Consider the following 13,686-nt stretch of genomic DNA (forward strand, 5'->3'; position numbering starts at 1 on the left):
CTATAGTCCAGCTTCAGTGGGACACATGTTCTGGGCATGCCCCTCTCTCGCAACAGTTACTGGGGACATATGCTTAATGTATTCTCACAAATCTGTAAACAGACCATAACCCCTGATTTTCACACAGCCATCTTGGGCATACCACCCCCTAACTGTAAGGTCACAACTTGCTAGCTCACAGAATTACTCTTTTTAACTGGAAGTCCAATAAAGCTCCATAATTTTTGCAGTGGTTAAGGGAGGTGCTGTCCCTTCTACCTTTAGAAAAGCGCCAAGATAATATGTAAAACCCGCAAAAACTTTCCTTTAACTTGGAGTACTTTCATAGACTTTATTGAAGGTTCCCCCTTTTATTGAATGTACTTTTTTTTACCTGGTTGTAACTACAATATTTATACAGCTACAGTTAGGTCCATAAGTATTTGAACAGTGACACAATATTTGTAATTTTGCCCCTGTACACCACCACAGTGGATTTGAAATGAAGTAACCAATATGTGATTGAAGTGTGGACTTTCAGCTTTAATTTAAGGGGTTGGACAAAAATATTGCATTAACTGTTCAGGAATTACAGCCAGTTTTATATATGGTCACCCCATTTTCAGAGGATCAAAAGTAATTGGACACTTGACTAACAAGTGGTTTCATGGGCAAGTAAGACCTTTTCCATCATTATTCCATGGCAAATTAAGCAGATAAAAGGTCTGGAGTTCATTCCAAGTATTTACATTTGGTAGCTGCTCATCGGAACTCTCAACATGAAGTCCACAGAGGTGTCAATACAAGTGATGGAGGCAATCATTAGGCTGAAAAAGCAAAGGAAATCTATCAGATGGATAGTAAACACTTCAGGAGTGCCAAATCAACATTTTGGTACATTCTTAAAAAGAAAGAATGCACTGGCAAGCTCAGCAACACCAAAAGGCTTGGAAGACCACGGAACACATCTACAGTGGGTGATCTTAGAATTCTTTCCCTAGTGAAGACAAACACATTCACAACATCTAGCGAAGTCAAAAACACTTTTGAGAGGTAGGGGTATCATTGTCCAAGTCTACAATCAAGAGACGCCTGCATGAAAGTAAATACAGAGGGTTTACGACAAGGTGAAAGCCACTGGTGTCACTTAAGAACAGGAAGGCCAGATTAGACTGTGTTTAAAAACATCTAAAAACCTACCCAGTTCTGGAACAAGGTTCTTTGGACAGATGAAGCAATGATTAACTTGTACCAGAAGGATGGAAAGAGGAAAAGTATGGAGAACAAAAGGAACAGCTCATGATTCTCAGCATACCATATCATCTGTCAAACATGGTGGAGGTGGTGTTATGGAATGGGCATGTATGGTTGCCAATGGAACTTGGTCATTGGTGTTTATTGATCAAGTGACTACTGACAGAAGTAGCAGGATGGATTGTGATGTTTATAAGGATATACCATTTGCTCAGATTTAGCCAAATGTCACAAAACTGAGAGGACGGCACTTCACACTGCAGATGGATAATGACACAAAACAAGCTGAGAAAGCAACCCAAGAGTCTCTCAAAAGTGGAATATTCATCAGTGACCAAGTCAGTCACCGGACCTCAACCCAGTTGAGCATGCTTTTCACTTGCTGAAGACCAGAGTAATGGCCAAAAGACCCACAAACAACCAGCAACTGAAGGCAGCTGCCGTTAAGTCTTGGCAGAGCATTTCAAAGGAGGAAACTCAGAATTTGAAGATGTCGATGGGTTCCAGACTTCAGGCAGTCATTGACTGCAAAGGATTTTCCTCCAAACATTAAATATAATTGTTATAATCATAGTTATGTTTGTTTGTCCAGTTACTTTTGAGCCTCTGAAAATGGGGTGACCCTGTATATCCATGGCTGTAATTCCTGAACAGTTAATGCCATATTTTTATCCAACCCCTTAAATTAAAGCTGAAAGTCTACTCTTCAATCACATCTCAAATACTTCATGTCAAATCCACTGTGGTGGTGTACAGGGGCAAAATTACAAATATTGTGTAACTGTACAAATACTTATGGACGTAAGTGTATATGTGTACACCGTTATATTGTCTTCAAAAACATAGTTACCATGGGGAATTGGAATAAGAAGTCCCTGCATACATAGGCGCCAACTTTTCAAAATGACTGGGGGTGCTCGTTTTGAAGAAAATGTCCTGCCTTTATCTTAATCATAACAAATCACAGTGACAGGGTTGCATTTCAGTTCTTGCACAAAATGTCCATATTTACAAAGAAAAATAATATTAAGAATTCGGATGTCTTCTTAACAAGCACGCAATTCGTGATAAGCTGCAACCAGCTATTTTGGACCGACAGACCGACCAACAGAGTGGCTTATAGGCCTACTAGCTACAGCTAAAACAAAAAAAAATACACACACACATAATTTACCCTGCACATTTTCCTTATAATCAGACACAAAATACAACCTTAGCGTAGGCATGATAAAAGGGGATTGCCTACCAAGTTAGTTTGACATCGCAAACGTGTTTGTCCGCACAGTACTAAGGGGCCCAAAGTGTGCCAAGAAAATATCCCCCACACCATTACACCACCACCACCAGCCTGAACCGTTGATACAAGGCAGGATGGATCCATGCTTTCATGTTGTTGACGCCAAATTCTGACCCTACCATCCAAATGTCGCAGCAGAAATCGAGACTCATCAGACCAGGCAACGTTTTTCCAATCTTCTATTGTCCAATTTTGGTGAGCCTGTGCAAATTGTAGCCTCAGTTTCCTGTTCTTAGCTGACAGGAGTGGCACCCGGTGTGGTCTTCTGCTGCTCTAGCCCATCTGCCTCAAGGTTTGACGTGTTGTGCGTTCAGAGATGCTCTTCTGCATACCTCGGTTGTAATGCGTGGTTATTTGAGTTACTGTTGCCTTTCTATCAGCTCGAACCAGTCTGGTCAGTCTCCTCTGACCTCTGGCATCAACAAGGCATTTTCGCCCACAGAACTGCCGCTCACTGGATATTTTCTCTTTTTCGGACCATTCTCTGTAAACCCTAGAGATGGTTGTGCGTGAAAATCCCAGTAGATCAGCAGTTTCTGAAATACTCAGACCAGCCCGTCTGGCACCAACAACCATGCAACGTTCAAAGTCACTTAAATCACCTTTCTTCCCGATTCCGATGCTCGGTTTGAACTGCAGCAGATTGTCTTGACCATGTCTACATGCCTAAATGCATTGAGTTGCTGCCATGTGATTGGCTGATTAGAAATTTGCTTTAACGAGCAGTTGGACAGGTGTGCCTAATAAAGTGGCCGGTGAGTGTATATCATTCATAATTTTTTGGTTTTGGTTAAGGGTTGTGTATTGACCATCTGATTTTGACTCAAGTTTAATGTGAGTTTTGAGTTGATAGTGATTATTGTTTTTTGATGTATTTACTGAAAAAAAGGAGATTTTGCATACACAGCTAAACTTATTCTGTGAACACAGTGAATCATTAATAGTCATATGTTTTGACACCAACAGTTACACCAGTCATAGTGATTTAGAAAAAAAAATCAAAATGTTCAGTGACTATGCAGATTATCAGTCAAAGCATGAAGGTGCCTCTGCTGCCACACTGGGTTCCCAACTGCCCCCGATGCCCACAGCCAGCCACAACTGTGACTTTCCAGCCCAGACACAACCCCACCTTTCAAGCAAGGGCGTAACAACCACCAGTGCTGCAAATCAACAGAAATCAGTGAGGCCAAAGCTTAACAACTACTTCACTAGCCCCACCACCACCCAACAGCTGATCCTCCCTCAAGACCACCACAGCAGTCAGCAGCCCCCATACCCAGGACTAAGTGCACCACTCACTCCACCGCCCCCAATACTGTCACCTTACCCTATTCACTACTCCCCTCCAGCTCATGCACCCACCTTGCCAGCCTCTAGAGCTCCAATGCAAGCACCCTCACTGCCCAGTGCATCCCTTCCAGCTGTACAGATATTAGTGGAACCTAATCCCCCGGCCCAAGCCAGTGTGAACCAGCACACACACCCTTTGCCCATTAACAGCCTCTCGTGCCCCACCTCCATGGAAATGCAAACTGTACAGCAGCCTACCATGACTCACCCAGACACCCCTCCTTACCAAAGCCCTGCTGCCGAGCCTAAACCCCAGGTCTACACTGGTCCTGCATATAATCCCCCTGTGCCCCAGGCCCTTCAAAGTTTGCAGCATGGATCAATCCCCCAGGTGCATATGTCACAGCCTGCTGCCCTCTACCCCCAAGAGGTGACCACCCCACTAGCAGTGCAACATGTAGCCCCTAACCACACAGCCGCTGCCTCAGACCCTCGAGCTGTCATGTACCACAACACACTCCCACAACACCCTCCACCACACCCATCCACCACCCCGCACATGTACCCACGTCCGTATGAGCCCCCAATGAATGCTCCCGTCAGAGCCGCAGCCAACACAACCCTTCCACCAAATGCATATGGTGGGTTCATGCAAACTCATCAGGTAAAAAATGTCCAAATCTTCACTGGCAATCCAGACAGCAAAATACTTGTAGAAGACTGGGTTCGTGATATGCAGTACCTTCTGGAGGCAATCGAGCTCCCCACACACCTCCGCTTTTCGACTGTTGTGCGACACCTGAGCGGTGAGGCCAGGAAGCTAGTCCTGAACCTACCCCCCCACGACCAGACTCCAGAGAAGGCGTATGAGGAGCTCAGGGCTGAATACAGCGACACACAAGGCTCACTTGATCCACTAGCCGACTTCTATGAGTGCAGCCAGGGGTCCGGAGAGTCTGCCTGCTCTTATGCTATTGCTCTGGAGGCAACACTGAGAGCGGTAGAGGAAAGTCAAAGAGGGGGCAGGCAATTTCCTGATCGTGATAGTAAACTCATTCGACAGTTTCTAAGAGGGCTTATGGATGAGATGGTGTATGCAAGGATCGCACCAATGAAGCCCAAGCTTTTGAGTTTCCGGGAGCTGCAAGCAGAGCTTAGAAACCTTGCAAAAGAGACTCAGAAGTTCCAGTCACAACACAAGACAAAGAAAGCGCTCACCCAGGTACAGGTCACATCAGAATGTGATACCAATATGAGGTCAGAGAGGTCAAAACACACTTCAGAGTGGACAGAGCTTAAAGATATGGTCAAGAAATGAGCTCTTAGCCAAGAAGAACAGATGACCAAGTTGGCTCACCTTGAGTTGAGAATTGCTGCACCTACCCCTGCACCAGCCCCTGCACCCCCACTAAGGCCCCAACCATTTCCCAGAACAGTTACTCAGGGCTCCAGTGTTGTTTGCTACCGGTGTGGGAAGCAAGGGCATATAGCCCGAGTATGTCGAGCGGTGCTCCCAGATCCCAGTCCGCCCTGTACTGGGATCTGGTGCTCTCCTGCGACCTCTGCGGAGAGCACCACGCCCCACTCAACGCAGCATTTAAAGGAGGCTTTTCAGTCACTGAGAGAAAGATTGACAACTACTCCAGTGTTAGGCTATCCAGACTACAGCCTACCCTTTCTGCTCCAGACTGACGCCTCGGGGGAGGGGCTTGGTGCTGTATTAGCCCAAGTTCAGGACGGAGTCGAGAGAGTCATAGCTTATGGCAGCAGAGGCTTGAGCCCAGCAGACGAGGTATCCTGCACACAAACTAGAGTTCCTCGCTCTGAAATGGGCAGTGACCGACAAGTTCTATGACCATCTATATGGGCGCAAGTTCTCAGTCCAGACAGACAATAACCCCCTCAAGTATGTCATGTCGTCTGCAAAATTGGATGCTACAGGTCAGCGGTGGGTGTCTCGGCTGTCAGCATTTGATTTTGATGTGCCGTATCGAAGGGGACAGAATAATGCGAATGCTGATGCCCTCTCCCGGCTGTCTAACCAGGAGGTCACCCAAGTCCTGCAAACCTGCCCTCAGTTTGTATCAGCCAAAGTACAAAGGTGTGTAGAGGAACAATCTCCCCAACAACTGGAAAGCTCCGCTTCAGAGGGACCTGAGCATCAAGAACCTCTGTCACACACGCTCGGTGAATCCTATCAAGATGTGGGGATGGACTCTCTACCTGCATTGACAAAACAGGAGATTCGTGCAGGGCAAAAAGAGGATCCTGTAATCGGTCCTGTTTTGCACTTTAAAAGTGTGAACCAAAAACCGAGCCACAGCGAGAGGATTGGTGGTGGCAGGCAGGTTTGCCGTCTCTTAAAAGAGTGGCGGAGGTTATTAGTAAGGGATGGAATAATGTATCGTCAGGTCAAAGACTGTCAAAGGGGAGTAGTAGAGCAGCTGGTACTACCAGAGAGATTTCACACATCTGTCAAGACTGCACTTCATGATGACTCAGGGCATTTAGGGTTTGAGAGAACGCTGCAGATGATAAGGGAGAGATTTTACTGGCCTAAGATGTTCCAGGAAATCAAGGCTTGGTGTGAGCAGTGTGAAAGGTGCTGCCTCAGAAAGACTCCAACTGCAGGCCTCAGGGCTCCCCTGGTCAGTATTCACAGCAGCGCTCCTATGGAACTTGTGTGTGTAGACTTTCTGACTCTGGAGAAATCAAAGGGAGGCATAGAAAATGTGCTTATTGTTACTGACCACTTCTCCCGGTACGCCCAGGCCTATCCCACTAAAGACCAAAAAGCCTGTACAGTGGCGAAGGTACTGTGGAAGAACTTTTTCTGTCGGTTTGGATTCCCAGCAAAACTACATGCAGACCAGGGGCGTAATTTTGAAAGTGCTGTGGTGAAAGAGCTGTGTAAGTGTACTGGTGTCACTAAGACACACACAACCCCCTATCACCCCCAGGGTAACGGCACCACCGAAAGGTTCAACCGGACTCTCATGGACATGCTGGGGACACTAGAGCCTCACCTGAAACCCCGCTGGCATGAGTATGTGGATGCAATGACACATGCTTATAACTGCACCAAACATGACTCTACTGGGTACACACCGTATTACCTAATGTTTGGTAGACATCCACGACTCCCAGTCGACCTGATTTTTGGGCTTTCTACCACCAAAGAGCCATGTGAGTATAGTGAATATGTCCAGACCCGGCATGACTGTCTGTCAGAAGCTTATACTCAGGCTAACCAGGCCTCACGACATACAAAAGAGCAGCAGAAAAGGTACTATGATCAAAAGGCAAAGAGTCAAGGTTTCAGCCCAGGGGACAGAGTCTTGGTCAAAATATGTCATGTGGAGGGACGGCAGAAACTGGGAGACAGATGGGAGTCACGCCCATACATTGTGGTGAAGAAACAACCCAGTATACCTGTGTATGTGGTCCGAACAGAGGATGGTGAAAAAGAGAGAGTGGTTCACCGCAACCTTCTTACACATTGTATGTTTCTTCCGGTGGAGCGGGCTGGTGCAGCAACAAGTGCAGGAGTTGAGTCTGTCATGGGGGACTGGGAGGTGGTTGGCATGGAGGTAATGGGGGAGGAAGCCGAAAAAGTGAGTCAAGGGGGGAAAGAGGACATAAATGTCATTGACATCAACGCACTTGATGGCCCCAGCCTGAGGAGGAACCCACAGAGAACTCGACGTCCCCCAAAGAAACTGTCTTACGAGTCACAGGTGGTGAGATCAAAAGAGGAACAGCAGAAGCTAGAGAGGAGCTGGACATTGTGGCAGAGGGCCATAGCAGAGAGAGCAGCAGGGCACGTATAATCCATGAAAAACAAACAAACAAACAAACAAGTTTTTATTAATGGTTTATTTACTTTGATTGCATTTACACATCTACATTTCATATGCCACTCATGGTATTAATACGTTACTTTCAGTGTGATCTGTTTTAATGTTTATGCTCATAAGTTTTATTTGTTTTGTTTTGTTTGGTCTGATGGCTGGGACGCCATCAATTAAAGAAGGGGTAGATGTAAGGTAGTAATGTAAATCCGCCACAGGGTGGCACTGTTACGCTGTATGTTCCCCTGGGAATGCCGCAAATGGCTATGTTTGTCCCTCTTGCAACACCGTACCCCTAGTTCTTGTCCCGGGCAAAATGCTACGTTGATCAAAGTTTTTGTTTCTTCTGCCGGAAGGTAAGCAGTGTTGCTGGCGGTCTGCATTATCATAAAAATATTGATTTATATCGCACATATTGTCTAACTGTTTATTCTGTGGTGTTAATAGACAAGTTTGCTTATAACCCAGTTAAAGTTTGATGTCGAACATTGTATTTGGTAAGAGAAATGTGACAAAAAAGTGTTGGCTAGCCTGTTGAGCATTAGCATGGCATATAACGCAGGATGCAGTATTATTTGAGCAGATTATCGATGGTTTTTTTGTTTAATTTTATGGGTAATAAGTGCCTTATTTAATTAATAATGGATGAAATTTGCTTTTGTTTTGCCGTAAGGTAGCATTTTGATATGAGATGTGTTTATTTGCACATTTGCACTTTTTATCTTAATTTTATTGAGAAAGAAAAATGTTTTTGTTTCTTCTGCCGGAAGCTGTGAGTATGATGAGGTGAAGTGCAAGCGAGTGCCAATAAAGTGTCAAGGTCTCAGCCACGATCCCAAGCCTCCGCCTCCTTCCTTTTCCACGCAAACATCATACTACAACAAACACAACGCAGAGTCCCAGGGCGTGTAGGGAGACGACGGCCGAACGCAAAGTACGGGTTACATATACAGATTTATCTCTTTCTCTTTGATAGGAGTTGCAGGATGGTACACAGCAGTGCGACATGTTGCTTCCAGCAGTGTTTTCAATGAAGTAAGAAGGGGGCGTGGCTAAATTCCCACCGCTTGGTTTTTTTTTTAAATCCAAGATGGCCACGGCGTGAAATGGGCGTATTTAGCCGCCAAGTCGTTTCTGTTTAGTCTAACCTACGTCAGGCGTCACGTAATTTACAGTCATGTGACAGCTGACCAACCGAGAGCTAGGACAAGAAGATACCAGACCAAGAGCACCCGCTCGCGTGGGCATTCCAGGAACCACGTATTTTAGCAACAATGCATACATTGTACAGTATATATATATTTTAATCTTAGCTCATTTTTTATATGTTGAACTCTGTAATATTGGGGGTGCTTGAGCTCCAAAGCACCCACAGAGCTGGCGCCTATGCCTGCATAGTCCTTGTTTTTCCCTTGAGCCTTGGGGGGGAGGGGGGATTTCTACATTTTTTTATGTGTATCTTGTATACTTGTTCCAAAAAACTTGAAAATCGGGAAGATAAAGTTTTCAAAAAGAAGGCTCATAGCCTTTGGGCCTACACTGAGATCCCATTGCTGCCTTGGCATACTTGCTGAAACAAAGAGGTTACTTCAAGTCACTGGCACAACGTCAGCATTTACTGGCATTGTGTTACACGTCTCAAAAACCTCAAAGGTCAATGAACTTAAATTGCACACCTGGTGACACCACACACAAGTTATGAGTATGACATTCAAAAAGCTTTCAACCAGTGAGCCACCAAAGCAAATTATACTTAACCACATGATAGTCTCATTGAATAATCGAGGGGGCTTATTCTTCCTTTTACCCCAGCTGAGAAGAACAGGCAGTGTATCTTGAGATTTCAAGTGATTCAATCGGGGCATCCTTTTCATTTTTTTGTGAAAAAGTGTCTTTGGCCGTAGTGCCATAGGGGCTTGTTGTTGGTTGGCTAAAACCATTTGGACATGGTTCTGGCAGTACTCACTGCACTGAGGGGCAAGTTTGCCACTGAGCTCAGATAATCTCCGTCCTCTCAGGCTGGTGGGGTGTACAGATAGGATGTATCGCCTTCAGGCAGCAGGAAAAGAAACAAGGGCGTGTTAACGACTGACCCTTTCACTGATCCATCTCCGCAGAAGAGGATATCTATCTGCTGAAAATAGCCCCCGATCCCTGACACACACACCGGCATGCACGAACATACACACATGCACAATACTACACTGATACCCTTGCAGAAAGCATTTAATCTGAGCTGATATTCACATCCCCATGCCAAGGCTGTTTATAAAAGACCACATTATGGATGTTGTATCAAATAGTGTTCTAAAAATGTCCTCTGAGAGAATATTTGTGTTGAGGGTTTTCCATAATTTGAGTCATGGCTTTTATACAATGATTTCTTTAAACTTTTTTACATGCCAGATGTTATTTAAACTTTTTGATGATTTTTTTACATGCTAAATAATCAATTGCCATATATTTTATAAAACGAAATATCAAACATTTGGAAAACCTTGTCAAACTGTGGACCGTTGGTTATTTAATTTCCAGAACCGGTCAAACAGACATGATTCAGAGTGACAAATGGTTTGATTCCAAGAGTTCTCATAGAAGTGCATTAAGTAACAACAACTATTCCTTGATCACAGCAAATCTAAAGGATTCTTCCATTTCCTCAGTGACTGATGAAACCCATGAATCACAATGCAAGTAATTCTTTAAATCATCTGAATTATTATTCATTATTTGAAGAGCACTTCTTTATAATCGAATAATAAAAGGTTGAAAATCACGGAATAAATCTGCTGCTAACAAGTCTGCTGATCAACCATGACACCTGGCCATGGTTATGGGTTAATAGCTTACAGTGCACCAGATAATAAATTCAAACAGTAACACTTCCATATAGTACTAAGGCATTCCAAAACTATGTAGTCTACAATCACGATTTCATACCAGAAAACTGTGAAAAGCATTAGTCTATATTGTAAACTTTGAGCAGACAAATACAGAAGCTACAGAGGCAAACACTGGAAAACCAAGCCATTGCGATACCTGAACTATATAGCATCCCAAGTGAAGTAAGTGGGTCAGTGTCATGTGAATTAAATAGCATCATGCAAACCTACAGTGCAGTGTCATAGCTTAAGGTTTCCCCAGAATAACAGCCCACTAACTGAAAACTGCCATTACGACCAACAGATTGAATGGGAATCAAACAAAATGGCAAAATTATATGTAAAACCAGTCCCTTACCTCCCACACTCATATATGAAATGTGCTTAAATGTCAGGTTCTGAGCATCAGTCTAAAAGTTGAAGGACATGTGACACTGCTGCTCACTTCCTCAGACATAAACCTGATATGAAACTTTACACCCACTTGAAAAATGTAGAACGGTTCCACTTTTTTTTTTTTCTGCTGAGTCTGTCTTACCAGAGTAGACTTCTTGTGACTTCCTGTGGGGAACATCATGTCTGAACTTGGCTAAGCATTCCTGACCAAGTGGATGGGTATGCTGGAGTAAATATGCAAATTAGAGTTGGTGTAACAGATGTCAAAATAAATCCCCTGCTGCACTTAATAGAATAAGCGTGGCTGGCAATCTGTGAAATTACCAGTAAAGTATGACTTCATAGGAACACATACAACAGCAAACTAGTGGATGTAAACACGCATGTGTGTACACACAAGATAGATGCAGACACATGCACATACATATGCAAGTAGATAGACACAAGGCTTGCGTGTGTGCAAACTCTAGAAAGGGCCTGGTTACACACATGAGGAGTTATATAGCACTACTGAACAAGCTACAACTACTGAACATGCAACTTCACCCTTACATCACTTCTTCTGTCCTTCCTGCCTCCATCACTCCCTACTTCTCTCTTTTCCTTAATTGCATTAAGACAGGCACACAAAGACTATGGTTAAACTTTACAGTAGCTGAATCCATATTTGTAATAAAAAAAACAAAAACAAAAAAACATTCTCAACCATCCACTGCTAGAACCAAACCATTTACCCGACCAAGAATCACTACAAGGAAATCTGTAGTACCTTTCTTAATTCTCTCATTAGAGGCCCATTTTAAAAAGCTCAGATGGTGTTTTAATGACAAAAGGCATCCAAGATTAGCAGTTTTATTGCTTGTCAAGTAAGCAAAAAAATTAATTTCCTCCAGCAACTCATAAAAGGTTTGGACAACACACTGAAACAAGTGGCTAGTGACTTTAAGAATAGCAGCACTATCTTTGATTTCAATGCAATAGGCAGTGCTGCTTCCATATAATGACTTTCAGAGCCACTATAATACTCCTCTGCCCAATTTTCTAAATTATCTCTATTGGCACAATCGCAAACCCACTGAGCCAAACTATTCTTCATTACCTAATTCCAAGCCAAAAACCAAAGGTCAAAGTGCATGCAACCACAGGACCTCCACAAAGTTGATCCAAATCGCTGTAGTCCCAACAGCCATGCGTATTAACAGAAACATTTTATCCATCAAGATTCAAGCATCCACTTTAGTCAAAATAAACATTCTGTGACATAAACAAAACGATGATAACACATCAAGGCCAACTAGAGCAAACAGACAAACCTTGTATGATTGTGTGTTTAACGTCTGGCTCCCTTTAGAGCAGGTCTGTCTAATAGTGGCTTAAGGGGGCTCTGACATTCCCCACTTTGCTGGGAGGGTCTAAGGCTTGGCGGGTGGGGGCAGATTCTATTCCCGTCCACCCCTAAAAATCAGGGTCTAGTATTACTCATTGAGCACCTCAACTCTCCCTGAACTCTTATCCACAAGGAGCATACTGTAAAGCCAATTGAAATTGTCACTGAGCAGAATGGAACAGGGCCAAATACAGTACTGTATTTCCTATTCTCCTTTCCTAACCAGTAATAACACCCCACACCTCCTACCATTGAGGTGGTGTCAATTGAAACCTTCATCCTGCTGTATGTTTTGTCATCATAATTTGTTATATCATTGATAAAGTGCTTTAAATACCTTAGATTAACTGTTGTATTTCATTCTAATAACATTATATATGTACAATTCTACCAAATTGATAGCATCAAAGTTGAAATGAGTCAATCCACATGGGTTTAATTCACCAAGCTGCAAAGTGATCTCATCACTCACTAACCAGAACACTATGGATGACTCACATTCTTGTCATACTGATCATAATGAAGGGTGTGAGAATCTCCTCTACCAGTGCAGTCAGCCCTGACCTGAAGCCTCTTCAGTCCCAGCATACTACTTACATTGATCATAGCATTGGAGGTGATGCGGAAAAGGGTGGCTCGCTCATTGACGGCCTTGATCTTCTCCCCTCCCTCCACCGGCACTTTGAGCCCCTCAAGTTCACTCAACGAGCGCTGTAGGGCCGCCCCGTGCTTGGCGATAAGGTCGTTACATGTACTGAGATCATCGAGCTTGCTGATCAGCGTCTTCAGGGTGCCCTGGATCTCGCTGCGGTCCGACTGGGATGTGGGCTCCTCATCCCCAGAGTCATCTACAAGGCACAAGTGAGAGATCAACAACTGGACTACACTGGTGGTAGGATATGGTGATTACAAAAGAATGAGAAACACTCTACCAAACACAAAAAAGGCAAAGCATTAACTTCATGTAAGAGAACATTTACTCAGACTTTTTTCAAAAAAGATAACTGGGATCTTCTTGAGGCTTGATAAGTTATGTTTACTGAAGTAGCAAATGTATAGCATACAATCGCTCGTCTCTTTACTAGCATCGATGATCTTCAAGACACAAGTTGAGTTAAAAGTCTCCGCTCAATAATCAAAAATAGTAATAAAGCTCAACAAATAAAAGATGCTCAATAATCTCAACCCCCAATGACCCCCGCTGGTCTTCCTCCATCACAGATAACTCTTTACGGAGAACAGTGAGCTAGGAGCCACAACAGGCATCGCGTTAAATCCATCAATACATGCATCCAACAGACAGCCCTGAGCCATCTCAGACACACACACAAAAGTGAGTGATCACCA

At 43.9% G+C, this 13,686-nt stretch overlaps 1 protein-coding gene across 1 annotated transcript in view; it reads right to left on the bottom strand.

The window, feature by feature from the left end:
• The window catches only part of osbp2b (oxysterol binding protein 2b), a 96,235-nt gene that overhangs the window by 25,031 nt on the left and 57,518 nt on the right, over window positions 1–13,686 (bottom strand). Inside the window, 1 exon segment of the mRNA XM_056274790.1 lies at window positions 12,937–13,187. Coding sequence (XP_056130765.1) covers window positions 12,937–13,187 — 251 coding nt within the window.

Source organism: Lampris incognitus, chromosome 1, assembly GCF_029633865.1.
Source record: "Lampris incognitus isolate fLamInc1 chromosome 1, fLamInc1.hap2, whole genome shotgun sequence".
NCBI lineage: Eukaryota > Metazoa > Chordata > Actinopteri > Lampriformes > Lampridae > Lampris > Lampris incognitus.